The following is a 27,602-nucleotide window of genomic DNA, read 5'->3' as shown; positions in this document are numbered from 1 at the left end:
TACACCTGGGGTGGGGAACAGGCAACTGAAACATCAATAGTGAAATCACAGAAAAACATTTAACCACTTTCTGAAAACCAGCAGTCAAACCTGCCCCAGTTGCACAGGAGAAGGTTAACACAGCAAGTGGCAGCAGCACTGGGTTGGGTGGGAAGTGGAAAGGGAATTTCATTTTATATGGGTTAACTGACTGGCAACTTCAGCACCAAGCAACAGTTGAACATAAAGACACCCAGAAAACCTGATGAGATAATCATGGGTCACAAGACTGGGTAGCTCACCCCTTCCCCAACTCCACATTCTTCCATGATAACTGAACCAAAGGCCACTTCTACCTACTAGTCTACTGCATAAGATGATCACCCCTTCAAATGAAGCACTTCTTGATACCCCAATATACTCTCACACAAAGCACCAAGTATAGCTCGGGAGCGCTTTCTCTATCCAGAGACACTGAGGACAATTGTAGTGTTCATATCCCACAGACTTGGCCAAGATTCAGCCTGGCACAAGGCATTACCAAACCAAGAACCAGCTGGCCCTTGGAGCATCTACAATTGTCCTTAAAAAGTGAGACAATGGTGGTGGCAGAGAATGGAATCATTTCAGACACGCAGCGCCAGTGTTAAGCACCCTTGGGTTAAGGAGCGTATGGGCGGGTACAGTAAAGCTCTCTCTACTCCAATAACATGCCATAGCCTCATGGTGTCCCCAAGTGTCACATTTCCCACTTTCCACACGTAGCCCCTCCGAGTAAGACCTTGAATTCAAGTGACAATTTAGAAACGGTTTTGCACTATGGGTCTGATCCAAGCTCATTTTGCATCTGAACCTGCCAAGTTGCTGGGGTAAACGGCTAGTCTTTACCCACCTAACGCTGATCGGCAGCCTCCCTGACCCATTCCTTATTCATTGGACATGTCCATTCTGTACAGTAACTGTGTGCTCTCATGAAGTGCGAGGTTAGGACACCCCTTTCAACAAAGACAAGTTAAAACACGATTAACCACGCACACCCGTAGTGTCAATTACAGTAGGACAAGATTGACCTCGGCATGGACCTCCCCACCCTCTCCTCCCCACCCTCAACACAGCTACAGTGCAAAAACTACAACCCTCTCCTGCCTGGTGTCCATCTTCCAAAGCAGCTCCCCTGGATCCCAGCATTACACCACAACGGAAGATAGAATTTTAGAAGAGGCTTTTTTTTTAAAAAAAAAAGAAAACAAAACAACAGTTTTTGAAAAGATAGTAAGCTGCAACTCCAGCAGTGAGCCCTTGGCCACTTGACTGAGCTGTACGAGTGTCATTCAGAGCAGGAGAGGACAAAGTCTTCAGTCATTCCATGATGGTCTCTAAACGCAAGGGGAAGTGAAGTCAGTTGATGCTGTGGAGGAAGGGAGAGGACCAAATTCACCAAGGTCAGCTCGCAGCAAAGCTAACTCGCTGCTAAAGACACGGAGGCCTCACAGGAGAACACACGGACAGCCACTGGACTCTCCTTTCGACGGCTTGGGTTGTGGGCTGGGCGGACTCTCGAGCTCCTGAAATTTCCTGTGGGGAAGAAATTAAAAAGGAGTCAAGATACTCGGCCATTAAAATCACCACGTTTGAGGAAAACAAGGAGCAAGATAAAGAGAGCATGAGAGAAGTTAACCTAAAATGTCAAAATCATACCAGTCAGCATCTTTAATACAATCCAGCAGAACCTAAGACTCTTAAACTGAAGGAAGAGCAAATCCTCACAAATATACATCATTACTTCTCAAGTTCTGTCGAAGGGTCATGAGGACTCGAAACGTCAACTCTTTTCTTCTCCGCCGATGCTGCCAGACCTGCTGAGTTTTTCCAGGTAATTCTGTTTTTGTTTTGGATTTCCAGCATCCGCAGTTTTTTTGTTTTTTTTTTTATTACTTCTCAAATGTTCAGGAGTTCTTCCCATGCAAATATTGCCTTTGAAATGCACTCACTGTTTACCCACATAACAGAGTCTCCGCTTCATTGATGATTCACGTGATGGGATGCTCTTGGGGAAAGCTGAGCCACATGATGAGGTGCTATTAATTATGTTGGCCTTTTTAAGCTCTGCCCAATTCACACTCTTGTTTTCAAATCCCTCCATGGCCACACACCTCCCTATAACTTTAATCTCCTCCAACCCCACAACCCTCCAAGGTCACTGCACTTCTCCAATTCTGACCTCTTAAATCTCCAATTCTAATTGCCCCACCATTGGCGACTGTGCCTTCAGCTGTCTGGGGCCCCAAGCTCTGGAATTCCCTCCTTACCTGTTCTCTCCTCCTCGAACCTATAGATTCTCCCTCGAATCTATAGACTTTGACTACGCTTTTGGTCATCTGCCCCAATATCCTCTTAGTGCCAAAAATTGATTTGACGACACTTGAGGTATCTTAAAATGTTTTACTAAGTTAAAAGGTGCTAATGCAACTTGTTGGATGTCATATGTTTAACACATTGGAACCAACTGTTAGTATAGCTTCTTTCCGAGTGCGCAAATAAGGAACGTACCGTATTGCTCGCACCAGGTTGTGAAACGCATTGTCTACATTCAATCGGATTTTTGCAGAGGCCTCCAGATAGGTTACTTTCAGTTGCCTTGCGAGATTCTCCGCTTCATCTTTCGTTACCTACAGAACGAGCACACGACAGGCAGTTATTTATTAAACACCAAACCGTGCCACTGATCCAGGCCCCCAAACCCGAATCTCTCACATACAAATTTACCCCAGGTGAGACTCACCAGTCGTTGGTGTTCAAGATCAGCCTTGTTCCCAATGAGGATCATGGGAAATTCGTCTCGGTCCTTCACTCTGAGAATCTGACGGTGAAATTTACTGATCTCATCGAAACTGAAAGAGAGAGGATTTATTTTTGAATTCCATTCTTGAATTGTTGGTAGCCAGGCATTTATCACCCATTAGACTCGAGAGACACTAGGCCTACTTGAACTGCTGCAAGTCCGGGTGATGAAGGGAGTCCTAGGACAATGAGGAATGGCTTTGTTGGACCTGCTGGTGGCCAACTGCAAACTGAAGCCTTAAATGGTGCAGTTAGGCATCATTCCAAGGAACCAAATTTTCCCGTTCTCCCAATTTTCCTCACTTTGCTGAAGATGCAGGTTCATGGTTGGGTTTATAGGCCCGGAGACACTGCTCACTTTCCAGTATCTCACCCAACCAACTGCCCTTCGTGTATGAACACCGACAGACAAGCTAGCAGACAGGGTGGAGGTGAGATCTCTCGACAAGCCCAATCCTGTCCTTAGCCAACATCACACGCAGACACAAGGCAGCAGAGATCACTGGACAGCAACTGGAACTAGCGTTGCCAACCCTTCAGGATTAGGTTAGGAACTACACATTCATCTCCAAGACACACTTTTTGTTTTACTTGAACCCTTGTTTACTACCCCTGATAAAGAGATAGGGGGGCGAAAGGATGTTTGACAGTTGAATGATGCATCTTTCCAATTGGCATGGTGAAGCAGGAGGATGGGTGACTAATGGTGAGAGTTTGGGGGCGTGGTGATTGGAGGTACATGGTCATGTAATGAAGTCTCCAGGGATATGATCAACCAGAATCAGGAACCAAATCAAATGTTCAGGTTTATTTCATGGAGTCAAAGTACAGAAGGAGGCCATTTTTCAGTGCTGCCCCTTTGAAAGAACAGTTACGCTTAGCCCTACATCCACAATTTTTGTTTAATCCTGTCAGTTCCTCATCCTCAGGTACCTTTTTTAAAAAATTATTTGATGGGATGCAGATGTCGCTGCCCTTCCCTCATTCCCCTGAATAGAGTGGCTTGCTAAGCCACAGAGTCAACCACTTTTCTGTGGGTCTGGAGTCGCACGTAGGCCAGACCAGGTAAAGATGGCTGATTTCCTTCACTAAGAGGACATTAATGAACCAGATGGCTTTTTACCACAATGATAGTTGTCATGGTTACCACTATCGAGACTAGCTTCATATTCCAGATTTATTAATTGAATTGAGATTCTACCGGCTGCTGTGGTGGGATTTGAACCCAGAGCATTAGCCTGGGGCTCTGGATTACTAGTCCAGTGATATTATCGCTACGCCATCATTTGCCCTCCAGCCTCCTTTTAAAATTATTCGTTGAATCAGCTTCAAACACTATCCAGATAGAGCATTATATATCCTAACAGCCCAAGTGAAAAAATTCACCTAGTCACCACTCTCCATCTATTGCCACCCCCACCTCAGCCTGCCCAACAAGGGGCCAACACTTAATGCCCTGACTGAGATTAGGTAACTGGACAAGCGAAATGGTCGCGTGAATGACCAAACAGACCATTGGAGAAATTCTATGTAACATTTTTATAAGAAGACAGGTCACGAACATCCTACCTTCCTCGATCATTGATGGCAAAAACGAGGAGAAATCCTTCACCTGAACGCATATACTGTTCCCTCATTGCTCCAAACTCCTCTTGCCCAGCTGTGTCCAAAACTTTATTTAAAAAAAAAGAGTAGGAAAGGGAGGGGGAGAGACATCAGAAATTAAATGTGAGCAGTGTATGATACTTTCTCATTAGAGAATAATTTAACAGATTCATGTCTGCAGGGTCCTTTTCACAAGTTTATACAGCCTGTGCCAGTACAGGCAAGTTTCAAACACGGTTTCCATGGCTACAACTAAGGAAGTTACCCCATACTGACAGAATTAAAATTCTTTCATGGTTAAGCTATGCATCGTGTGAGGAGGCACTAGGACCACACCGGAATCTTCCTTGATGAGTAACAGGCTGTTGCCCAGTTGGGGCCTATAATCAAGTATGAGCCTGACTCCCTCGTTCAAATCTACACCTTCCTCCTCCCCCACCCTCTTCTGCTTTCTCCAGTGGCTGAAAATCAGTGGGGGAGAGAGCAAAATGAGCAGAAAACAAACAAAAAAAAAAGTTCCCCTACCCCCATATTTTCCTTCTCTCTCTCCCCCCCCCCTCCCCTGTTCACACCCCCCCCTCCCTCCCTGTTCACACCCCCCCCCCCCCCCACTCCCCTGTCTCGAGGGTAGTGACTGTTACTGTGATACAGCTCCATATGGGCCAGGAGCGCTCTGGCGACCCATATATACATATATATGTGGTCATACATCGTGAACAAGCCCAGACAGAAGCATGTTCAGTACTTGAGCCTGGATTAGGAAGAAAACCTGCTGCAAGCAAGAAAAACACTTCCATTCGCAATCAGGCTCAGATTCACCCATTTGTAGAGTTTTGTTTCTTTTTGAAGAAAAATATCTAGTTCCTCATTAGGGACGAGCACCACCCCCACCCACCCTGCAAAATAACAATGCCATCTTACATTCCAGCATGTCTGTGCATACAAGTCCCCGCACATCCACACTAAGACACCTCACTCAGGACTGCTCAGTGCTTACTTTCCTCCCATGAGCAGCGTTAGAAATAATTAACCAAGTGTGCCCTTACGTTGTAGGATGCATTCAAATCCCTCCATGGCCATACCCCTATCTCTAATCTCCTCAACCCTGTGAGATCCCCGCGTTCCCCTCGTTCTGACCCCCTGTGCAACACCCACTTTTTTCACACCCACCATTGCAATTGTGTCTTCAGTCAGAGGCCCCAAGCTCTGGAATGTCCTAAGTCTCTCTAAGTTTCTCTTTGGCCAAACTTGTTGCCAGTCTTAATAATTGCATATATGACCTGGTGTCAAATTTTATTTGATGACGCTCGCATGATGTGCTCATGCCCTTGGCTTGCTGCATTGTTCCAGTGAAGCAAACTGGAGGAACAGCACCTCATCTTCCGACTAGGCACTTTACAGCCTTCCGGACTGAATATTGAGTTCAGCAATTTTAGATCATGAACTCTCTCCTCCATCCCCACCCCCTTTCCATTTATTTCCCCCCTCCTTTTTATTTTTTCCAATAATTTATATAGATTTTTCTTTTCCCACCTATTTCCATTATGTCTAAATGTATTTCCATCCATTGTTTTAGCTCTAACTTTTAGCCTTTTTAGATTCCTTCACCCCCACCCCCACTAGGGCTATCTGTACCTTGTTTGTCCTGCTGTCTACCCTTAATTAGCACATTCCTTAGATAATATCACCACCTTCAACAGCTCTTTGTCCTTTTGTCTGTGACATCTTTTAGTTATCTCCAGCTTTAACTGGCCCTCTATCCAGCTCTTCTTGTCCCAACCCTCCCCCCACCTCCTTAAACCAGCTTATATTTCAACCCCTTTCCTATTTTTACTTAATTCTGTTGAAGGGTCATGAGAACTCGAAACGTCAACTGTGTTCTTCTCCGCCGATGCTGCCAGACCTGCTGAGTTTTTCCAGGTGCTTTTGTTTTGGATTTCCAGCATCCACAGTTCTTTGCTTTTATCTCTGCGCCTGGGGGCTGCTTTGCTATGTTAAAGGTGCCACATAAATGCCAATTGTTGTTGAAGTGGCCGCTCTCGTGTAAACATCAGATGCTAGATAGGCAGTTGTGCAGGAGAGGTCTACCCTCAGGCTGGCAAAGGGATTACACATCACAACGTGTGTAACTTACTGTCTAGCCTTGCTGCCCGCTCATCGATGACACATTGCTTGGTGTAGGAGTCCTCAATGGTTGGGTCATAATCGGATACAAAATAGGACTAGAATCAAAAGAAAAAACAGGTCCAGATTTAAAGAGTGAATGAATGGAGCCCTGTTAACAAGAAAACTCAAGCTTGTGACAAGGGAAAAAAAACGCATAAGACACCACATTCTATCCACTTTCCTGTCTGCTTCAGAATCCTGGACAAGAAATAAACATCTGTGCAAGAAAATAGGAGGCCTTTGAAACATGGATGCTCAGGTGTATGCGAAGAATTCCATATAATAGACCATCAGACCAATGAAACTACAAGAGCAAAAAGAACTCTGAAAAACAACAGCCAGAAAAAAAGGTCAGTTTTTCCACCATTTGATCAGAGCTGAAAAGCTAGAGAGATCCCTGCTAGAGGGCAAAGCAGAAAGAGGGGTCGACCAAGGTGTAGTTGGATGGCGGATGTCACAGAGCAGTTGCAGATGAGTTCCAGTGGATGTGAGAGGATGTCGTTAGAATAGAAGAGCGGGACACACCATGACAGATCTCTTGGTAGGAGGAGCTACAAGCAGGGCAGGTGGAAGGGAGCCCATTTCTTTCCCTTGGACTTACTAGCTTATCATCTGCATCTTTCAGATGATCACTCCTCCAGAAACAACCCAACAGCAACATTGACACAGCAAAGCTGGGCCATGCAGTTAGATGTTCAAAATATTATGAAACATTAGCTCTTGCTCCAATTTCATAATGGATTCTTAGAAGAATGGCCGACATGCACTCATATCTCGACTTTTACCAATGGTGCCTGTCCTTGACACAATTCTCAACACTTTCTAAACAGAGGCTGCAGGAAGTAAACTTCTATAAAAGTAAATTTTCACTTCTAGATCACGTTTCATAGGCTCGTCACTCCAAAGAGCTTTTCAACGAATGAAGTACTTTTGAAGTTGTAATGTAGGAAAACACACAGCAAGATCCAACAACAGCAACACGATAAAGACTAGTTATCTATTTAGTGCTCTGATCAAGGGTCATCTGCCTGAAATTTTGTTAACTCTTCTTTCCACAGATGATGCCTGGCCTGCTGAGTATTTCCAGAGTTCCAACATCTGCAATATTTTGCTTTGGAAGCATTGTTGGTGGATGGATGGATAATTATTGGACTGCACACCAAGGAGAACACCAAATAGTGCCCCGGTGTCAGTTATGATGCAGAGGAAGCAAATGGGGCCTCACTTTAACGTCTCATCCAAAAGACGTCATCTCTGACAAAGTGACACGCGCTCAGTGCTGCACTGGGAGCGTCAGCCTAGATTTTGTGCTCAAGTCTCTGGGGTCAAACTTGAACCCACAACCTTTTGACTCAGAAGCAAGAGTACAACCCACTGAACCACAACTGACACCTTGTCTATGAATTATGAAACACCTTCTCTCACTTGCCCATGCAGAAACTCATGTGTAAGTGATCCAAATTAAGAGCAAGATTTCTTGTAAGTGCTCATGTCAGCTAATTTAGCTGACATTCCCGACACAGCCTTGCTATTAACTAAATTACTATTAATACCGTGTGAACATAACTATCACTTTCACATTTTCCAATTTCAGCCCATTTGCCAACTCACTTCCTGGCCGTGGCTGACTGCCTGGGCGGTGGAGTGAGATGTCATCAATTGGTCATTTCCCTTCACGGACAATAAGCTGACTGCTCAATGTGGGGAACCAAACCAACTTTCTGTTGGGTTAAAATTATTTCCAAGTGAGGCGGAGCCCTGCACCTTCCTCTTTAAACAGGAGTGACTGGCAATGGGAGCTATCAACTCAGGGACCCCCTTCAAAAGGAAAAAACTGTTCCCATTGGCTGAGGGTACAAGATTAAGGGGGTACAGATTTAAGGTTCTGGGCAAGAGATGCAGGGGGAATGCGAGGAAGAACTATTTAAAAAAAAAATAAAGACGCAGCAAGTGGTGATGACTTGGAACACTCTGCCTGCAAGGGTGGTGGAAACAGAGATGATCAATGATCTCAAGAGGCAGTTAGATGCCACTTGAAGCAAGTAAACTTGCAGGGCTATAGGGGTGGAGGGGAGAAATGGGACTGACTGGATTGCTGGCATGGACTCAAATGGGCCAAACAGCCTCCTCCTGTGCTATAAATGACTCTGACTCTAAATCCCAGCAAACACGCAACATACCATTAGTGTCCCTCTGATAACACGAACACTCTGGTCCCCTTACTCTAATCTGTGCAAGATCAGCTGTCCAAAGACTGGTGGGGCAGAAGATGTTTTCTCATCATTGTACTCAATGGAAATCTGGAGAGAAAATCTATGAGTGCAACTAAACAACAATTCAACAGGAGGAGGTTTCAGATACACAGGTGACAGGCACCCAGGATCTGCTTCTGGGCTACCCCCCACCCCCACCCCCACAAACAACCGAGATCGCCTCCCCAATCCAGGGCTCTCCCAGGCCACCCAAGTGGGAGATCAGCCAACAAGACTGAGCATCAAAATCAGAACCTTTGTCAATCTGCACTGGCCAATATCTGCTGCTTGGAGAGAATCAAGGTCGGTTGGAGAGAGAGCGTAGTCCACAAGTAGTGTGGATACAAATTGCAGGGACTGAGACCAAGCTGCACAAATCAAAAGCTACCAACAATTCACCGTGAGAGTTGTGGATAATAAGTAGCACTCCCTGCCTCAGAGCCAGAAGGTTGTGGGGTCAAGTTTGAGAGAGCTTGCCGTGTACAAATTAGCTGCCATGCTTCCTACATTAAAAAAGACTTGCACTTTTCACAACCACCAGGAGTCCCAAAGTGTTTTTCAAAATTCATTCACAGGATGTGGGCGTCGCTGGCTGGACCAGCATTTATTGCCCATCCCTAGTTGCCCATCCCTAGTTGCCCTTGAGAAGGTGATGGTGAGTCTCGTTCTTGAACTGCTGTAGTCCATGTGGTGTAGGTACACCCACAGTGCTGTTAGGGAGGGAGTTCCAGGATTTTGAAGTGACAGTGAAGGAACGGTGATATATTTCCAAGTCAGGATGGTGAGTGGCTTGGAGGGGAACTTCCAGGTGGGTGTGTTCCCACGTGTCTGCTGCCCTTCTCCTTCTAGATGGCAGTGGTCATGGGTTTGGAAGGTGCCGTCTAAGGAGGCTTGGTTAATTTTCTGCAGAGCATCTTGTAGAAGATACACACTGCTGCTACTGTGTGTCGGTGGTGGAGGGAGTGAATGTTTTTGGATGGGGTGCCAATCAAGTGGGCTGCTTTGTCCTGGATGGTGTCAAACTTCTTGAGTTTGGTGGGAAGTATTCCATCACACAAACCATTAGGTACTTTTTGAAGTCAAGTAACTGTGGCAATGTAATTTCAATCTTCATGTAAAATAAATTATTGGAAAGAGAAACTTGCATTTCTGTAGTGCCTTTCACAAGCTCTGTCCAAAGTGCTTTCAAGCAAATGAAGTACTTTTTGAAGTGCAGTCACTGCTGTTAGTGCTCGGTTTGGTAGAGATCGTGTCTCTTAGCCAATGTTCTGGGTTCAAGGGTTTGAGAACACAAATCAAGACTGACAGTCCTTTAGTGCTATGCTGAGGGAGTGCTGCACTGTTGGAGGGGCCGCCTTTTTAGTCAGACGTTAAACCAAGGCCCCATCTAAAATGTGGCAGTCAATTTGCGCACTGCAGGATCCCATAAACAGCAATTTGGTATTGACCAGCTTCTCTGTTCTTTTGTGGTGTTGATTGAGACATAAATAGTGGCCAGGGACCCCTCGTTCTTCTTCAGAATAATGGCTATGGGATCTTTCATGTCAACCCAAGCAGACAGATGGGGCCTTGGTTTAATGTCTCATCAGATAGGTGACCCCTCCAACAGTGCAGCACTTCCTCAGTATGGCAATGGAGGAGTGTCAGTCTTGATTTGTGTTCTCAAACCCTTGTACCCAGAACACTTGCTCAGAGACATGTGCTCTACCAAACCAAGCTCTAACAGCAGTGGCTACACTTCAAAAAGTACTTCATTAGCTTTAAAACACTTTGGACAGAGGTTGTGAAAAGGTACTATAGAAACGCAAGATAAAAGCAAAATGCTGCGGATGCTGGAAATCTGAAACAAAAACAGAAAATGCTGGATAAACTCAGCAGGTCTAACAGCATTTGTGGAGAGAGAAACAGAGTTAATGTTTCGAGTCCGGATGACTCTTCAAAGTCGTACGGACTCAAAACATTAACTCTGTTTCTCTCTCCACAAATGCTGTTAGATCTGCTGAGTTTATCCAGCATTTTCTGTTTTTGTTATAGAAACGCAAGTGTCTCTTTCAGATCATTTATTGTACATAAAAGATTGAAATTGACTGAGACAATAGCATTGTGAATGTGGTAAAACAGCCCAAAGTGCTTTACAGGAGCAATTACCAAGCAATATTTGACACCGAGTTAAAGGACATGACATTAGGACAAATGACCAAATGCTTGTTCAAAGAGGTAGGTTTTAAGCAGCATCTTAAAAAGGAGGTGGTGGTTAAGAATTTGAGAGAAGGAATTGCAGAGTTTAGGGCCTGGCCAGCTAATGATAGGAGGTTATTGTTTGGGGAGGGGGTGGACAGATAAACACGGGGCCAGAATTGGAGATTCAGAAATCTCAGGTGGTTGAAGGACTGGAGATGGTTCCAGAGATAAGGAATTCTGAACATGAAAATAAGAATTTTAAAATCTGAAAGAGTTACTGGAGCAGGAGCCAAGGTAAAAACCAGCAAGCTCAAGGCTAAAATCAGTGAATGGAGCTTGGTACAGGTTAGGAAAAAAATGGCAGCAAAGCTTTGGACAAGTTCAAGTTAATGGACGAGATGTATTTTACTTTGATGTAACTTGTTTGCACCACATATCAGAGACTCTACTTCCTGTTAGGCTCATCAGTTGCTACAGGTTTGAGGTTACAGTTGCTGTACTGGCACCAGTACACACAAACACACACACACAAACACACAGTTTCACAACATGTCAGGATGAGGAGTTTACAAAGCAGCATCATTTCCTGTCTGCATCGCACAGCAAGCCCCAACAGATTAGGCCACAGAGCCCTTCCAAACAGGCCCACCTCACTCAGTTTGCCTACAGGGCCTCAGTTAGGCAACAAACGCCATCTCTAAAGAACAGAAACCAAAAAAACCCCCCAAACACTCAGTTTGGTAACATGTTACTCAATCCCAATAAAGTTTCCAGCTGTTGCCCAGTGAGCCACACTCTCATATCTGGGTCAGAAGGTTTTGGGTTCAAGCTCCACTCCAGGGATTCGCACATCTAATCCAGGCTGATACACATTGCTGTACCAAGGGAATCCTGTAATGCCAAAGGTGCAGTCTTTCAAATGAGATGTTAAACAGAAGCCCTGTTGACCCCCTCAGATGCAAACGATAGGAGGTTATTCAAGCAAGAGCAAGGGAGTTCTCCCTAGTGTCCGGGGCCAATATTTTTCCATAAAATTAACATTGGGGTGGTGTTTATCTCATTACTGTTTGTGGGAGTTGCTGTGTACAAATTGACTACCTTTCCTAATATCACAGTGACTACACTTCAAGAAGTATTTCACTGGCTATGAGGCGCTTTGGGATGCCACGAGGCTATGAAAAGGTGCTATAGAAATGAAATTCTTTACGAGCCAAAAGGTGGATAGGAATATCAGACACAAGGTGAGGCCAGTCAGGGACTGGAAATGAAGTGGGAATGGAAGGGAATAAGTGGCCAGGATTTTACAATCCCTCCCGCCTGGCTGGATATTACGGTCCCGCCGAACTGAATGGAGATTTAAACGGCAACACCACATCCACCGGGGGAAGGGGGAGACATGCCACAGTGGGGGCGGTAAAATCCTGGCCAAAAAGAAAAACACGCTTCATCCATGACATCACTTTTAAAAACGCAAAACGACAAAGAGGCATTTCTAGGGAACACAACAAAGAAGCCCAAATACATCTGGAAATGATGAATATTCCCAATGTAATCTATCAACACCTCCTTTGGAATTACATTCAACATAAAGTGCAAGAGCAGCAAGGGTGCTGTCTGCCAAATAAATGCCCACCTTCAACCCATTACAGTCCCACTCAAATGCACATCAAGGCAGGGTTGCCAACTCTGGTTGGACATATTCCTGCAGGTTAATCACATGACCTTCTGCCTCCAAACATACCAACGCACACTCCCACCATTGGGCATGTCAGGTGCCCATTGTCACAACACACCACCCTCCCACAGCCAGAAAGCTAACAAACGTAATTACCCAATTGAATGATGTCAGTCAAACATATTTCTACCTGATTATATTTATAACTGAAACGTTAAGAAAAAATTTAAATTTCTTAAATGTATCTCTGATTTTTCTCATGTTTCCTCACAGCAACGTCCCGAATCCTGGATTCCTGAAGACTTGGCAACCCCACCTCCAGTCGCTGTCTAGTGAGCTCTATTGCCTCATGTCTGTCACGGAGCCATGGTTAATTTAAGGGGCTTTCATGAGTGTCCATACCCAGTGAGGGTGAATACCTTAGGTGGGGGGGAGGGGTGGAAAAAATAGGGTTGGAAAGGAATGCGTGCCAGCATTGAAGAACAAATCACGGTAGAGGAGGGGCTGGATCCCCCTAAAGAGATTTTAGATGTGTTACTAAAAAGTATCTCTATCGCCATCACAAAACAAAACTTCAAAAGGGAAATTGGAAGGAGCGTCCCCTCAAGGGAGCAGGTCTCTCAAAACACAACAAAACTCATCCACTACCAAGGCAGCTCCGAAGTGGAGAGTGCTGAACTGAAGCTCTTCAAAAAAACAAAACATTATACCCATCTCATATCATCTTTAAAAATCAGAAAGAGCCTGACTTTTGCCAGAAGGAGACTTCTTTCCCTGAAACACCCAATAGCCATCAGCTCATTGGCGGGCTGAAACCACCCCCCCCCCCCCCCCCCCCCCCCCCCCCCCCCACCAAGTATCAACTGCATCAGGAGTAGCAAGAGACAACAAAAGAGCAACACTACGCCTGAAAGGGCCCAATTAGTCAGTTTTCCAATGACCACCCCGTCCCCCGTCCCCCAACCACAGGCATGATGGGTTGAATGGCCTCATTCTGTACCGTGTCATTCTTCAGTGGCTCATTATGGCACCATTTGTTGGGGAATGGCCAACTCATATTAAACCTTTAAAACTCCAAAAGTTTCATTATGAAGCACAGAGCAAGTGCAGTAGCATCAGGTTTGTTGAACTGAAGAACTTGGCTGACTTTAGAGTTTCTAACGGCAATGAAAAAAAACTATCGGGAAGCTTTCCCAAAGATAGTAAACTAGGATGTGCTTTTGCATGCCATAGAATGGGCCGAGAATAACGAGTTGGTTTGATTGACTGGCATTGCTGAGGGAGCTGGAGATGAGTAGCCCACCGAGCAGGCAACACAAAGCCCTTTAATCACTGACCTGGAGACTTTTCCACTCCCTTACAAGCAAGAACATATTCTCTCATCTCCCAGAAGGAGAAAATAATGTCAGTCCCGACAAGTCCAGGACATGAAAAGCGTGGGGATTAGTCACAGAATGGAATCGTTTCAGAGATGGAGGGATTACAGTTATGTGCGTAGACTAGAGAAGTTGAGATTGTTCTCCTTAGAGCAGAGAAGGTTAAGGGGAGTTTTGATAGATGTGCTCAAAACTGTTAAGGATTAGACAGTTCTTTTATTCATGTGTGTGCTCGGCCCAAAGACAGGTGCCTGGCTCATTTTCTGCTGATGCTTCATCCTGAGCAGTTTCTGTCAGTGGTGGCTTACCATTACCTTCTGCTCTCAGGGGCAGGGAGGCGAGGCGGGTCCCACATCTACCTCAGCCGGAAGGGGAATCGAACCCACTCTGTTGGTGTTATTCTGAAATCACATGCTAGCCATCTCGCCAGTTGGATGGCCCCTGAGGGAAATCATTTCCAACAACCGAAGGGTCGACGACCAGAGAACACATTTTTAAAAACAGACCAGAGACAACATGAGCGAAAACAATTTTATGCAATAAGTGGTTAGGATTTGGAATGAACTGCCTGATAGCAGTGAGGGTCCAGATGCAATGTGAACCTTCAAATGGAAATTGGATAAATATTTGGAGAAACAAATTGCAGGGAAAGAGAAGAGGGTTGGGATTAATTGAGTTGCTTTGAAAGGGCAAAGCGTATATATATTTTTCAGCTACACAGCTCCTCCCAGTCTCCAGGCTTAGCAGCTTGAACGATCCTCCTCACATCTTGGCTCTGTGTCACTCTGCACTGACTACACAAAACAGGTGGGCGAGTCTGTCTGGAGTGGGGCTTGAAACTGTCGTCTTCCAACTCAGGTGGGACGGGTTCTACAAGTCAAAGTCCAGCCTACTCCAGGGGAACGCCACATGCTGTCAATTAACCACCAAGCTAACATAAGAAAGAGAAGTAGGTTCAGCCCCTCGAGCCTGCTCCACCATTCAATAAGATCATGGCTGATTTGATTCTGGCCTCAGCTTCACTTTCCTGCCTGCAGCCCCCCCCCCCATAGCTTCAGATCAAAAATCAGTCTAACTCAATCCTGAATATATGGAATACTCAAGATCTGTCACGCAAGGCAGCAGGATTCTTGACGGATGAATCAGAGGGATTACCACAGCCTGGCCTCACCTAATATGAAAAACCCCCAGGTTCAATCTCTAGGGGTGCAATCTAACATCCCCATCGAGGTGGGGGTGGGCTGTAAAATGCTGTTCAAGTGCTTTGACTTCGGCGGGACCGTAAATCCCACCACTGTAAAATTCTGCCCCATGATTCACTGTTACACCTTGCTGTGTATTTAATCTTCAGGAGTACTAAAATGGGTCTGGATTTCAGGATTCCACTCTCCATATTAATATGACCTACACTGTTGGGAATGAGCCCATTTACAAGTAGAACATCCTGGGAAGAGAAAACGGATGGTCATCTCTCAGCTATTTTCAATACTGGATTTCCCCTAAAGATGGGCCCTACACTGGAGACCAGTTCCTCACTACAACGCACCCATCACCTTCAATGCTCAATTCTTTGATGTATAATAAAGGGTTTCAAAATCTTAGCTCAGAGATCTTGTGGCAGTGTGGGTAATGTCCCTGCCTCTGAGCCAGAAGGTCTGGGTTCGTCCCCCTCCCACTCCAGGACTCAGTGACCAAAGGAAGTGCATTGATAACATGGCCAAATAGGTTGACTATCAACTGGTTATTCCTTTCATCATACATCAACAGCAGGTGGTAAAAACAGGAGTGATTCCTGGTCAGCCATGTGATGGGAAGAACAATGGAGCCTCTACCAGCACTATCCATAGTTCCAGAGAATATTGCCCAACTGGGAGGGGGTGGGTAGTTGGTTGGATGGCTGGTGTGGGATCAGATTGGTACCAACAGCAGAGGATTCGATCCCTGATCTGGCTGGGTGGATTTGGGACCTGCCTCCTCGCCCTAGCTATGTTGGAGATCGCTGCACTGCAGGCTGGACCTACCTGCAAGCAGAGAACTGAAGGACAAGGAGGAACTTTAGCTCATGATGGCCTGGACCCCACCCCCCATAATCACCAAAAAATCAAATCCCCGCTCCCTCCCTCCATCCATCCCACTCAGCCCAGGTTTTCCTATCAGAGAGTTTGAGCAAAAGAGAAAGTGCAAAAAAAAACAAAAGAAAGAAAATTGGGCACTCCCACACCCAACATATCAAAACTCAACATGGGAATCTCTCAGTGATTGGAGATGAGCGAGGGAGCATCAAGTGTGTGGTTGAGGGACGTTAGACACTGTTTTAAGCCTCCACATTGGTTACAAGAATTTATTTTCAGAGGCATGATGTAAACAAACCTGGTCATAGGGAGAGGGAGGAATAAACAACTCTGTCAAAAAGCTCAGTCACAGCCTGTCAGCTGTCCTACCGGGGATGTCCTGCTGGCTTTATGTAGAGCCACCACCAGCATCCCAGGATCTACAAAAAGGAGCCATTTTCAAAATACAGGAAATTAGGAGTACAATTCACCCCTGACCATTAAAGGCCCATGTAACAGGTGGGCTTGTATGGAGCCACAGAGAACTACAGATGACATTTTTCAGTCCCCGTTTGTTATGCAGTCAACTGAGTGAAATGGTGGTAAGGGCACCACAATCAAACTCAGTACTTGGGCAGAAATCTGCCAGGCCTGTTGTTCTGGACAAATATTCACTGACCCCGGGCTGGAGAGCGAGGGCAAATGATTAACCTGTAGCGTAAAGAAGTTGGTCAACTGGTTTGCCTTCCATAGTTGAATAGTCAGTTCTGCTCATCACCTAAGCCCACCCATGAATGACTCCCATTAGTCAGACTGTATCCCAGTAGGGGTGCTGAACTTCAGTAGGAGATAGGGCCAGGAGTGGAGAGAATTCTCCGGAACATCACGGGCTATAGGTCTGCATTCCTGAAGGTGCATTTATATGGAATACTTTCCCCAACATCAACCATGCCCCAAAGTGCTTTACAGCCAGTAAAATATTTTTTGAAAGAGCAATCACTGTTGTAATGTAGGAAACATGGCAGCCAAGCTGGGATTTCTATAAACGACATAGATGACCACATGAGGAATAGGATTAGTAAGTTTGCGGATGACACAAAGATTGGCTGGGTGGTTAACAGTGAGGTTGAGTGTCTTGGGTTACAGGAAGATATAGATGGGATGGTCAAATGGGCAAATAAGTGGCAGATGGAATTTAACCCTGAAAAGTGTGAGCTGATACACTTTGGAAGTAGTATTTTGACAAGGAAGTATTCAATGAACAGCATGACACTAGGAAGTTCTGAGGAACAAAGGAATCTTGGCGTGTGTGTCCATAGGTCTCTGAAGGCGGAGGGGCATGTTAGTGGGGTGGTGACATTTGCCTTTATCAATCGAGGCATAGATTACAAAAGTAGGGAGATCATGCTGGAGTTGTAAAGAACCTTGGTGAGGCCACAGCTGGAGTACTGTGTGCAGTTCTGGTTGCCACATTATAGGAAGGATGTGATTGCACTGGAGGGGACGCAGAGGAGATTCACCAGGATGTTGCCTGGGATGAAACATTTAAGTTATGAAGACAGGTTCCATAGACTTGGGTTGTTTTCGTTGGAGCAGAGAAGACTGAGAGGCGACTTGATCGAGGTGTACAAGATTATGAGAGGCATGGACAGGGTGGATAGGGAGCAGCTGTTCCCCTTAGTTGAAGGGTCAGTCACGAGGGGACATAAGTTCAATGTGAGGGGCAGGAGGTTTAAGGGGGATGTGAGGAAAAACATTTTTACCCAGAGGGTGGTGACGGTCTGGAGTGCGCTGCCTGGGAAGGTGGTGGAGGCGGGTTGCCTCACATCCTTTAAAAAGTACCTGGATGAGCACTTGGCACATCATAACATTCAAGGCTATGGGCCAAGTGCTGGTAAAAGGGATTAGGTAGGTAGGTCAGGTGTTTCTCACGCGTTGGCGCAGGCTCGATGGGCCGAAGGGCCTCATCTGCAGCGTGAGATTCTGTGAAGTTGCACACAGCAAGATCCCACAAGTTCTAGTCGAGAGATAAATGCTGACCTTGATGCAGGTTGCCCCTGCTCTTCCCTGACAGAGTGGCGAGGGGATCTTTTAAATCTACTCATGGCCTGGGCCCTAGGGAGCTGGTGGCATAGTGGTATTGTCATTGGGCTGGTATTCCGGAGACCCAGGGTAATGCTTTGGTGACCTGGGTTCAAATCCTACCAAGGCAGGTGGTGAAATTTGGATTTAATAAAAATCTGAAATTAAGAGTCTTATGATGACCACGAAACCATGGCCAATGGTCGTAAAAACCCATCCAGTTCACTAATGTCCGTTAAGGAAGGAAACCTGCCATCCTTACCTGGTCTGGCCTACACGTGACTCCAGATCCACAGCTATGTGGTCGACTCTTAAAATGCCCTCTGATTAGGGAGTGGCAATAAATGCTGGCCCAGCCAGCAACACCCACATCCCATGAAAAAACATAAAGAAAAGGGATACAGTGGGTGGAGGAATGCAAAGTGGACTGAAAGTGAAGGAGAGAGAAAATATTAAATATTAGGACCACTTTAATTATGATGAATGGACAGTTTGTAAAAGCAATTAGATTGAGATCTGCCAAGAAGGTGGCAGGAGAGATTAACAAAATATTTTAAATCAAGCCTCAAGGATCCAGGGCGTATAGGACGAGCACAAAAGTCAGGAATTTACGATGACCCTATGTAAATCACTGGTTCGATCCTAGCTGGAGCAGTTATGTCCAGTTCTGGGCTCTCCACTCTAAGGATATGAAGGCTTTGGGGAAAGTACAAAAGTGATTTATTAGAATGGTTCCAGGGATGAGGGATTACTGTTAACACGGATAGGCTGGAAATGCTGGGGCTGTTCTCTTTGGAGCAGAGAAGACTAAGATGAGATTTGATAGAGGTGTTCAAAATCACAAAGGTTTTCCATTGAGTAAATAAAGAGAAACAGTTTTGAAAGGCTGTAGGATTAATAAACAGAGGGCAAAGACTTGAGGGTAATTGGTAAAGAAAGAGATGACACAAGGTGGAGGAGTAGTGGTATTGTCATCGGACTGGAAATCCAGAGACCCAGGGTAATGCTCTGGGGACCCGGGTGCGAATCCCACCACAGCAGATGATGAAATTTGAATTCAATAAAAATCTAGAATTAAAAGTCTGATGGTGACCACGAAACCATTGTCGATTGTTGTAAAAACCCATCTGGTTCACTAATGTCCTTTAGGGAAGGATATCTGCTGTCTAGACTACATGTGACCCTGGACCCACAGCATTGTGGTTGACTCTTAAATGCCCTCTGAACAAGGGCAATTAGGGATGGGCAATAAATGCTGGCCAAGCCAGTGATGCCCACCACATGAATGAATTTTATAAAAAACAAGGAAAAAGCTTTTCATGCAATGAGTGATTAGGATTAGGAACGCATTGTCTGATAGTGTGACTTCAATAATAGGGCACTACATAAATATTTGAAATGGGGTAAAAAGAACAGAAACCAGGTAACTAGGTAGCTCTTCAAAAGAAACAGTACAGGCTCAATGGACAGCATGGCCTCCTATTCTAGAGCTTTTCTACAGCTCTATAAGGATTGGGAGTCAGAGATTAACACAACTGCTTTGTTTCTTTAACTGCAAGTAAAACAGGAATGGGCTGATTAAAAGTGGTGGGTTTGGATGGGACAGGATGATCACACATGGGCCCTGGATGGAGGGAATTCAACGAGATGGATCGTCTTTTCCTTGGCACTTGGGGGGTCCCACCAGTACTCGGCTGTACAGGCTTCTCCCCCTGTAAAAATAAAAGCCTACAGGAAGACAACAGCTCCATCAGGCTACAGCCCCCATTGTACTTCAAAGGGGTCGAGGATTAAACTCTGACCCTCCATTCAGCCAGAATCAGAAAGGCTTGCGATTAGAGCTATCAAACCTGTTGTACGACAAGAACAAGGGTTATTTGCCACAGTCTTGTAACTGCTAGCTAAAGTTGTCTTTTCAGTCAATGAGAATAAATGGTCAGCAAGATCCCAGATTCAAACAGCATTTACAAAGAGATCAGAAGACAGAGTCATCTTGACTCACGTTCATACCTCCTGCCAGATGCACCTCCTCCTCCCCCATTCATTCTCAGGGTGTGGCCATTGCTGGGAAGGCCAGCATTAATCCCCCATCCCTAGTTACTCCAAGGAGGAGACAGTGGGCCTTCAACTTAAACCACAAGAGGTTTGATACAACTTGTGTGACTTGCTTGGCTTATTCAGAGGACAGTTGGGAGTCAACCCTGTTGGTGTGGGACTGGAGTCACACTGGACCGGACCGAGTAAAGACAGCTGGCTTCCTTCCCTAAAAGGAAGGAGTGAACCACAGTTGGGTTTTTAAACCATGACCCAACAGCTTCATGGTCACTTTTGAAAAGAATCTTTTTAAATCATCCAAATTTTTTTATAACTCGATTCAAATTCTCAAACCATGGGTGTGCAATTTTATCTCAATATTTAGGCAAAGTGAATGACTATTCGACCACAATGCAGTATCCCAGCTGATGGGAGTTTTAGAGGTCTTCAAAAGGCTGTTTACCAGCTTTAGGTGAGCATTACTGTGTTACTAACAGCAAAGACTAGGGGAAGAAAGGTAAATAAATGTTTCATAGCAAGCTGCAAGACCAGAAAAGGCCAGATCCAGGGCTTGGCCTGAGCAGATCTCTTCTTCCAGAGTGAGTCATCAAGACTCCGAACTCCCCCACAATCTCCAGAAGGAGCTAGTCATGTCTTTGGGAGCCAGGCCATGAGCAAGGCCAGCTGTGGCTCAGTGGGTAGCACCCTCACCTCAGAAAAGTTGTGGGTTCAAGCCCCACTCCTGGACTCGAGCACAAAATCCAGGCTGACACCCTCGGAGGGAGCACAGCAAGGAGGTGCGGCCTTTCAGATGAGATGTTAAACCCTGAGGCTCATCTGTGCTCTTGGGGGGCGTGAACATGAAAGATCCCACAGCTACCATTTCAAAGAAGAGCAGGGGAGTTATTCCAGTGTCCTGGCCAGCATTTATCCCTTAAAGTCAACAATTAAAAACATATTCTGATCATTAAACACATTGCTGTTTGTGGGAGCTTGCTGTGCACAGATTGGCTGCTGTGTTTCATGCACTATAACGGAAGAGCACACTTCAATGAGCGTTGGCCGGAAAGCACTTTTGGACATCCTGGGGTGGTGAAAGCTGCTGTGTTCCTATGCGCCAGTGATCACTAGGTAAGTAACCGGGAGAGATGGTGGCTTTACAACTGGACAACCACACCCCTCCCAGGATAAGTGAAGCACTGAAGGGAATAAACTGGGAATTTTGGATAAAGCTCCATCCTGAGCCAGGTGAGAAACAGCTGAAGCACTTCAGGGTTTGGCACTCTCTAGAGCTCAGGTCTGTTGGTCAGTGAACTCTTGATACAATCACCTCCGACATCTACCCCAACACACTCCTCACTTGTGCCCAAGGCTGTTAGTATTCAGTTGTAATTCTTTACTTCCCACAAGTAAACTGGAGCAGTAGTCAAGCCACTTTGAAAGACAGAGTGCAAGTGGGCAGCCTCCCCTTTGAAAGGGGCAGATATTCCACCTTATTAAAATTGCCGGGATTCCCCATAAAAATGACTCTCATTACTCTTCAACCAAATGGACGTTGCACTTGCAAAGAATCTGGCTCAACACTGCGGACAGCAACAACAATCTGCCTTTTAAATGTAGTTAAAATATCCCAAGGAGTTTCACAGTGAGCAAGCCACAGGAGGAGATATTAGAACAGGTGACAAAAAGCCTGGTCAAAGGGGCAGATTTTACAGGAGAGAAAGGTAGAGAGGCAGAGGGGTTTAGGGAAGGAATTCCAGAGCTTAGGAGCCAGGCAACAGAAGACATGTCCATCAGTAGTGCAATGATGAAAATTGGGAATGCACGAGAGGCTAGAAGCAAAGTAGAGAGATGTGAGGGTTGTAGGGCTGGAGGAGGTTACAGGGAAAGGGGACAATAAGATGGAAGCATTTGAAAACTAGGTTTAAAGTTTTAAAATGCTCCTGGATCAGGAGCCAACGTAGGTCAGTGAGACCAGGGTTGGACTTGGTAAGAGTTGGTATACAGACAGTAGAGTTATCATTAGCCCCATTTTGTATAAATCACAATGGTGTGAATATTAGGGTGGGGTAGAAACAGCCCCAAAACCAATGGCAGACCCTGCAGCAACCAGTCTTTCACCTTAAGAACTGTAGAGATTAAAAATGCTTTATGTACCAGCCAAGTTTGGTAGGACAGAACGTATAATTGCACAGCTGGGCGGATTCAGTTCGAGTGCAGCATGACCATCTATTAAACACGACTGTGACAACACGCAGTTATCGCCGGCTGTCTATTCCCAGCTAGGTGCTGAGAAGCCGTGTTTGCTCACTGCCAGCGCAAACTTCCCCACCCAAGCCTGACCCATGAACCCAGTCCCTGGGAGCCTGCCAGCTTGATGGGATACAGGCCCAGATCCTGAATGGATCAAGGGTCACAGGCAGAGTGACCTAACCGTGTGTATACAATTATCATTCAAAAAAAAAGAAAAACAGGAAATATACAGCGGTTCTGAAAATGAGACAAGGGTTTGTTGGTGTTTGGGGTGGAGGCCATTCTTCTGAACAGTTTGAGTTTGCAAGAGATTTTCTGCAACTTGACAGAGGTAATCGCAGTTTCAGAAACATGAAAGGAGAGAGAGAAATCTTCATGTACCGTGTCCCCACCCAAAACGTTAAACCTGTCTGTTCTCGCTCAGCTGCTGAACATCCTGTGTTTTTTGAGGCTGTGCCAGATCACTCAGCATGTCCTGTTGTTTCAATCCCACCTTTATTTACACCTCAGTTTCATCAATAACACAAGGAACAGCTTACGTATGGGTGCAAAGCTTTACCAAGCCGAGGCCATTGGCATGGAAGCGATACCAGCAACTATTGAGCAACCCTGCAGTCAATAATTATATATTAATAGGGGGAGAGAATACCTCCAAGATACCCCACAGGGGGGGTGATTATCAGAAAGAATCTAACACCGAGCCTCAAGGAGATGTGCGCAGTTGACCAGGAACTCTATCGATAGGCATGGTGGGTGGGGGAGGTGCCAAGAGGGGATGAGGGGCATTTCCAGAGTTTAGGGGCAGGACAGCTTATTGCAAAACAGCCAGTAATCGGGCGGTTAAGGACGGCGCGCGCGGGCGTTTAAGGGCAGTGCTGGAGAGAGAGCGAGCACAAGAGAAATATAAGGGGAGAAAGAGGTGGAGAGGAACAGAGTTAGGTGCAAGAGGCATTTCCAGAGTTTAGGGGCCAGGCAGCTTAGTGTAAAATTGCCAATGACTGAGCTATTAAAACCCAGGGTAGAACAAAGGATCAGAATTGGAGGAACACAGAAATCTTGGGAGAGTTATAAAGCAGGAGATGGTTACTGAGATAAAAACAGAAAATGCTGGACAAAATCAGCAGATCTGACAGCATCCATGGAGAGAGAAACAGTTAATGTTTCGAGTCTGTATGACCCTTCTTCAGGAAGCATCATACAGATTCAAAAGGTTAACTCCGTTTCTCTCTCCACAGATGCTGTCGGATCTGCTGAGTTTTTCCAGCATTTTCTGTTTTTATTTCTGATTTCCAGCATCCACAGTATTTTGCTTTTATCTTGGTGGTTACAGAGATATCTTTACATCTCTGACCTGGGCAGCTCCAGAGTACAACCAGTTCACTGCAATGTCCCCTCCAGAATATCAAGTGTCACTCTGACAATTTTAATTAAAATTACCAATGCACTTTGTTTTCAGTTTACACAAGGCAGAATCTGGAATCAAAGCATCAACAAGATGGGACAGTAACTGGAAAATGACCAACATCATTAATCCTCTCAGAGCACAAGGTGGATGGGGGGTGGGGGAGAAGAGTTCAAACCACTAACCTCAATCTTTCTAATATTCATTCCCAAACCAGCCTAACCACATCAAAAAATAAAAGTAAAGTCACTCAGAACCCTGAATTAGAAGACGAATTCTGAATTCGAAGTCTAATTCTCTTTTAAATGGGAGGGCGAGGGGACATGAAACATTTTTTTAAATAAAGAAGAAACCTCACTGTCCGCAAGAGGAGCTAAGAGACCGAGGGAAAAAAAACCTTTAAAGAATTTTTAAATGCCCTCCCCAGGTAAGAGTGAAAATCAGGGACAATATTATCAATAGAGTCGTCACAAAATATATTTTTTTTAAAATAGGTGAATTTGAACCTCCTTTTATAAAATTATGCGTTAGACTTCACTCTAGGAGCACCCACAGCACGGGCGGGTCTGTTTCCTTCGGCCCAAGACGCGATAGTAAACTTTTCTAAACTTTTCTCAAACTTTCTCCAAACTTTTTTCCTCCGCCCCTGTCGCCCTTCCCGCAGTTACCTGGATGAACTGGATGGTGAGAGCACTCTTACCGACCCCACCGCCTCCCACCACCACCAGTTTGTACTTCTCCTGGGGGCTGCCGTCTTTGCTGTTCATTGTCCCGGCCGCAAGAGCGAAGTGCAAATGAGGAACCGAAGCTGGGAGACCGGGGCCGCTTGTTTCTGGGGCTGGGCTCAGCCTCGAACTCCGGCGTCCCCGAGAAATCTATGCTAATCTGTGTATGAATATTAATTACGCCGCTGATCTGGTTGGGTTTCAGCCCCCAGTCACTTCCCTTATTTGGTGAGCTTCTCAATAGAAAGGCGGCGAGGCGCCTTCTGGGTCCCAAAGTCCCCGGCCTGGCTTTCAATTTAATATATGTCTCTCTCCTGGGTGTGTTGGGGGTGCAACTGTGGGTCCCCACCCGGTGAGGAGGAGGAGGGCCGGGAGGGAGGAGGACGTCCTGGTGAACCTGCTCCTGGGCCTGACCAAGTTGGCCACTAACAGGTCCAGGCAGCGGGCGATCAAGGGGGTCATTTGCCCCTCTTCCGCGGCTATGTTCGCAGTCGGGTGTCCCTGGAGAGAGAGCACGCGGTGTCTGCCAGCACTGTCAAGGTCTTCCATGCCCGGTGGGCACCGCAGGGTCTAGGATGTTTTATTGACCCTGCTAATCACATTTTGGTTTAATGTTTGCAAGTTTCCTTTAAATGTTTTCTTTGTTTTTGCAGTTTCCCTTTAAGGGGCTGCTTTTTACCTTGTCCCTAATTTTGTTAATTTAGTTGATTTGGTTAACTCAAAAGAGTTACAACTGTGGTCTCTGACTCAAAAGATTGTAGGCTCAAGTGCCACTCCAGAGACATATGCACACTCCCAGTACAGTACTGAGGGAGTGCTGCACTGCCGGAGGTGCCATCAATCCGATGAAATGTTAAACCTACTCCACTACCACCCGCCTCACAGCCATCTGAGTTGGGCTTCCCAGGTGCTGCAGCACTATTTCATAGAAGAGCACTCCCTGGTGTCCTGACCAATGTTTATCCCTTGAATTGACATCTCAAGCAAATGCAGAAAATGCTGGAAAAACTTAGCAGGCCTGTATGTTTCAAGTCCATATGACTTCATCAGAGTTCTGAACGGACTCGAAACATTAACTCTGTTTCTCTCGCCACAGATGCTGTCAGGCCTGCTGAGCTTTTCCAGCATTTTCTGTTTTTGTTTCAGATTTCCAGCATCCACTTTTACCTCAAACAGATGACCTAGTCATTATCTGATTGTGTTTTTTGTTGTTCTTTCATGGGAAGTGGACATTACTGTCAAGACCAGTATTTGTTGTCCATTTCCAATTGCCCTTGACTTGAGGGCAGTAAAGAGTCCTAAGGGGACATTACTGTGGACCTGGAGTCCAGACCAGGTGTGGACAGCAGATTTACTTCCCTAAAGGGCATTAGTGAACTAAATGGGTTTTTACAACCATCAGTGATAGTTGTCATGTTCACCATTACTGAGACTAGCTTTATATTCCAGATTTATTAATTGAATTGAGATTCCACCAGCTGCTGTGGTGGGATTTGAACCCATGTCCCCATTGCATTAAGGCTGTGCCTCTGGATTACTAGCCCAGTGACATTACCCCTACGCCGCCATCTCCCCTGAAGTGGAGATTTTTGTGTGGGAGCTTGCTGTGCACAAAATGGCTGCTGCATTGCATGGGTGACCACACTCCAAAATGCATTCGGCTGGATGTGAAGCATTTTGGAACGAAGCATGATAGCAATGGCTGGATCTTGGCAAGCACTGTGGCTTGATAATACAACTCAGCCTCCTGTCACAAGAAACACTTTGCAAAGGTAGAAATTGCAGCTTTTTAAAAGTAATTTTACTGAAAGAGAAGGTCAGTTTACTCAAAGCAGAAATCACGCCACTGATTGCTTGCACGCAATGGAATGAGAATAAAAGCGACACAATGAAATTCCGCTATGAATGTTTCTAAAATCATAGAATCATACTGAAGGAGACCATTCGGCCCATCATGTATGTGCCAACTCTTTGAACGAGCAACCCAATGGGATTTAAAACAATCAGGTGGGATAAAAACAGAAAATGCTGGAAAAATTCAGCAGGCCTGACAGCATCCGTGGCGAGAGAAACAAACGTTTTGAATCCGTATGGTTCTTCTTCAGGCCTGGATTAATGATCCAGGGTCATGAGTTCAAATTCCACCAGCAGCAGCCAGGGGATTTAAATTCAGTTCGTTAGACAAGTCTGTAATATAAAGCCTATATTGTCATTAAAAAACCCATCTGGTTCACTAATGTCCTTTAGGAAAGGAAATCTGCCGTCCTTACCTGGTCTGGCCTACATGTGACTCCAGACCCACAACAATGTGGTTGGCTCTTAGCCACCCTCTGGCATGGCCCAGTAGTGGCCAGCAATGCCCTGATCCCCTGAATGAATAAAAAAGGTCCTTTTCCCCTACAGCCCTTCTAGTATATAGCCTATCCACTTTTCAAAGTTACAACTGAATCTGCTTCCAGCACCCTTACAGCAACAAAAAACATCTTGCATTTCAGTACTGCTGAAAAAAGAGACAACGCGAAGCTTTTTGTCTTGCCCTCATCATGACATTTCACAAGCATACCAATATAAAAGGAAAACAACAATTTATACTGTATGCCAATCAATCAGCACTCTCTTCTCATACTGTATAAATTGTTGTTTTCCCCTTGTATTGGTATCCTTGCGATGTGTCCTGATGAGTGCAAAACGAAAAGCTTCAACATGTCTCTTTTTTCAGCAATACTCAAGTTCTGTACTACTAAACAACTATCTTACATTTCTATAGCGCCTTTAATATAATAAATATCCCAAGGCTGCACAATGAATATACACGACTGAAGACGAGATGTACGTAGGCTTAACCTAAGGTACCCTTTAAGTAACTATGGCAAGATTTCGGCAGAGAAGTCGGTCTATAATGACAATTTGCATTTGTTTAATGCTTTTATCAAAATATCATACCCAAGGCACTTCTCTCTTGTCAGTTACCATTCCCTAA

General features: G+C 45.4%; 1 protein-coding gene across 1 annotated transcript; it reads right to left on the bottom strand.

Annotated features, from left to right (window-relative positions):
- Nucleotides 1-24,774, bottom strand: LOC121271609 (ras-related protein R-Ras2-like). The gene is made up of 6 exons (XM_041177646.1): nt 24,566-24,774; nt 6,560-6,647; nt 4,390-4,492; nt 2,762-2,870; nt 2,530-2,648; nt 1-1,554 (listed from the first exon to the last, which is right to left on the bottom strand). Exons 1-6 carry the CDS (start codon nt 24,662-24,664, stop codon nt 1,467-1,469), a joined length of 606 nt encoding a protein of 201 aa, XP_041033580.1. The 5' UTR covers nt 24,665-24,774; the 3' UTR covers nt 1-1,466.
- Nucleotides 24,775-27,602: the final 2,828 nt, after the last annotated feature.

The sequence above is a fragment of the Carcharodon carcharias genome, chromosome 31, assembly GCF_017639515.1.
Source record: "Carcharodon carcharias isolate sCarCar2 chromosome 31, sCarCar2.pri, whole genome shotgun sequence".
Lineage (NCBI taxonomy): Eukaryota > Metazoa > Chordata > Chondrichthyes > Lamniformes > Lamnidae > Carcharodon > Carcharodon carcharias.
Note: the sequence above shows the minus strand (reverse complement) of the source record. Positions and strands in the feature narration are given on the sequence as shown.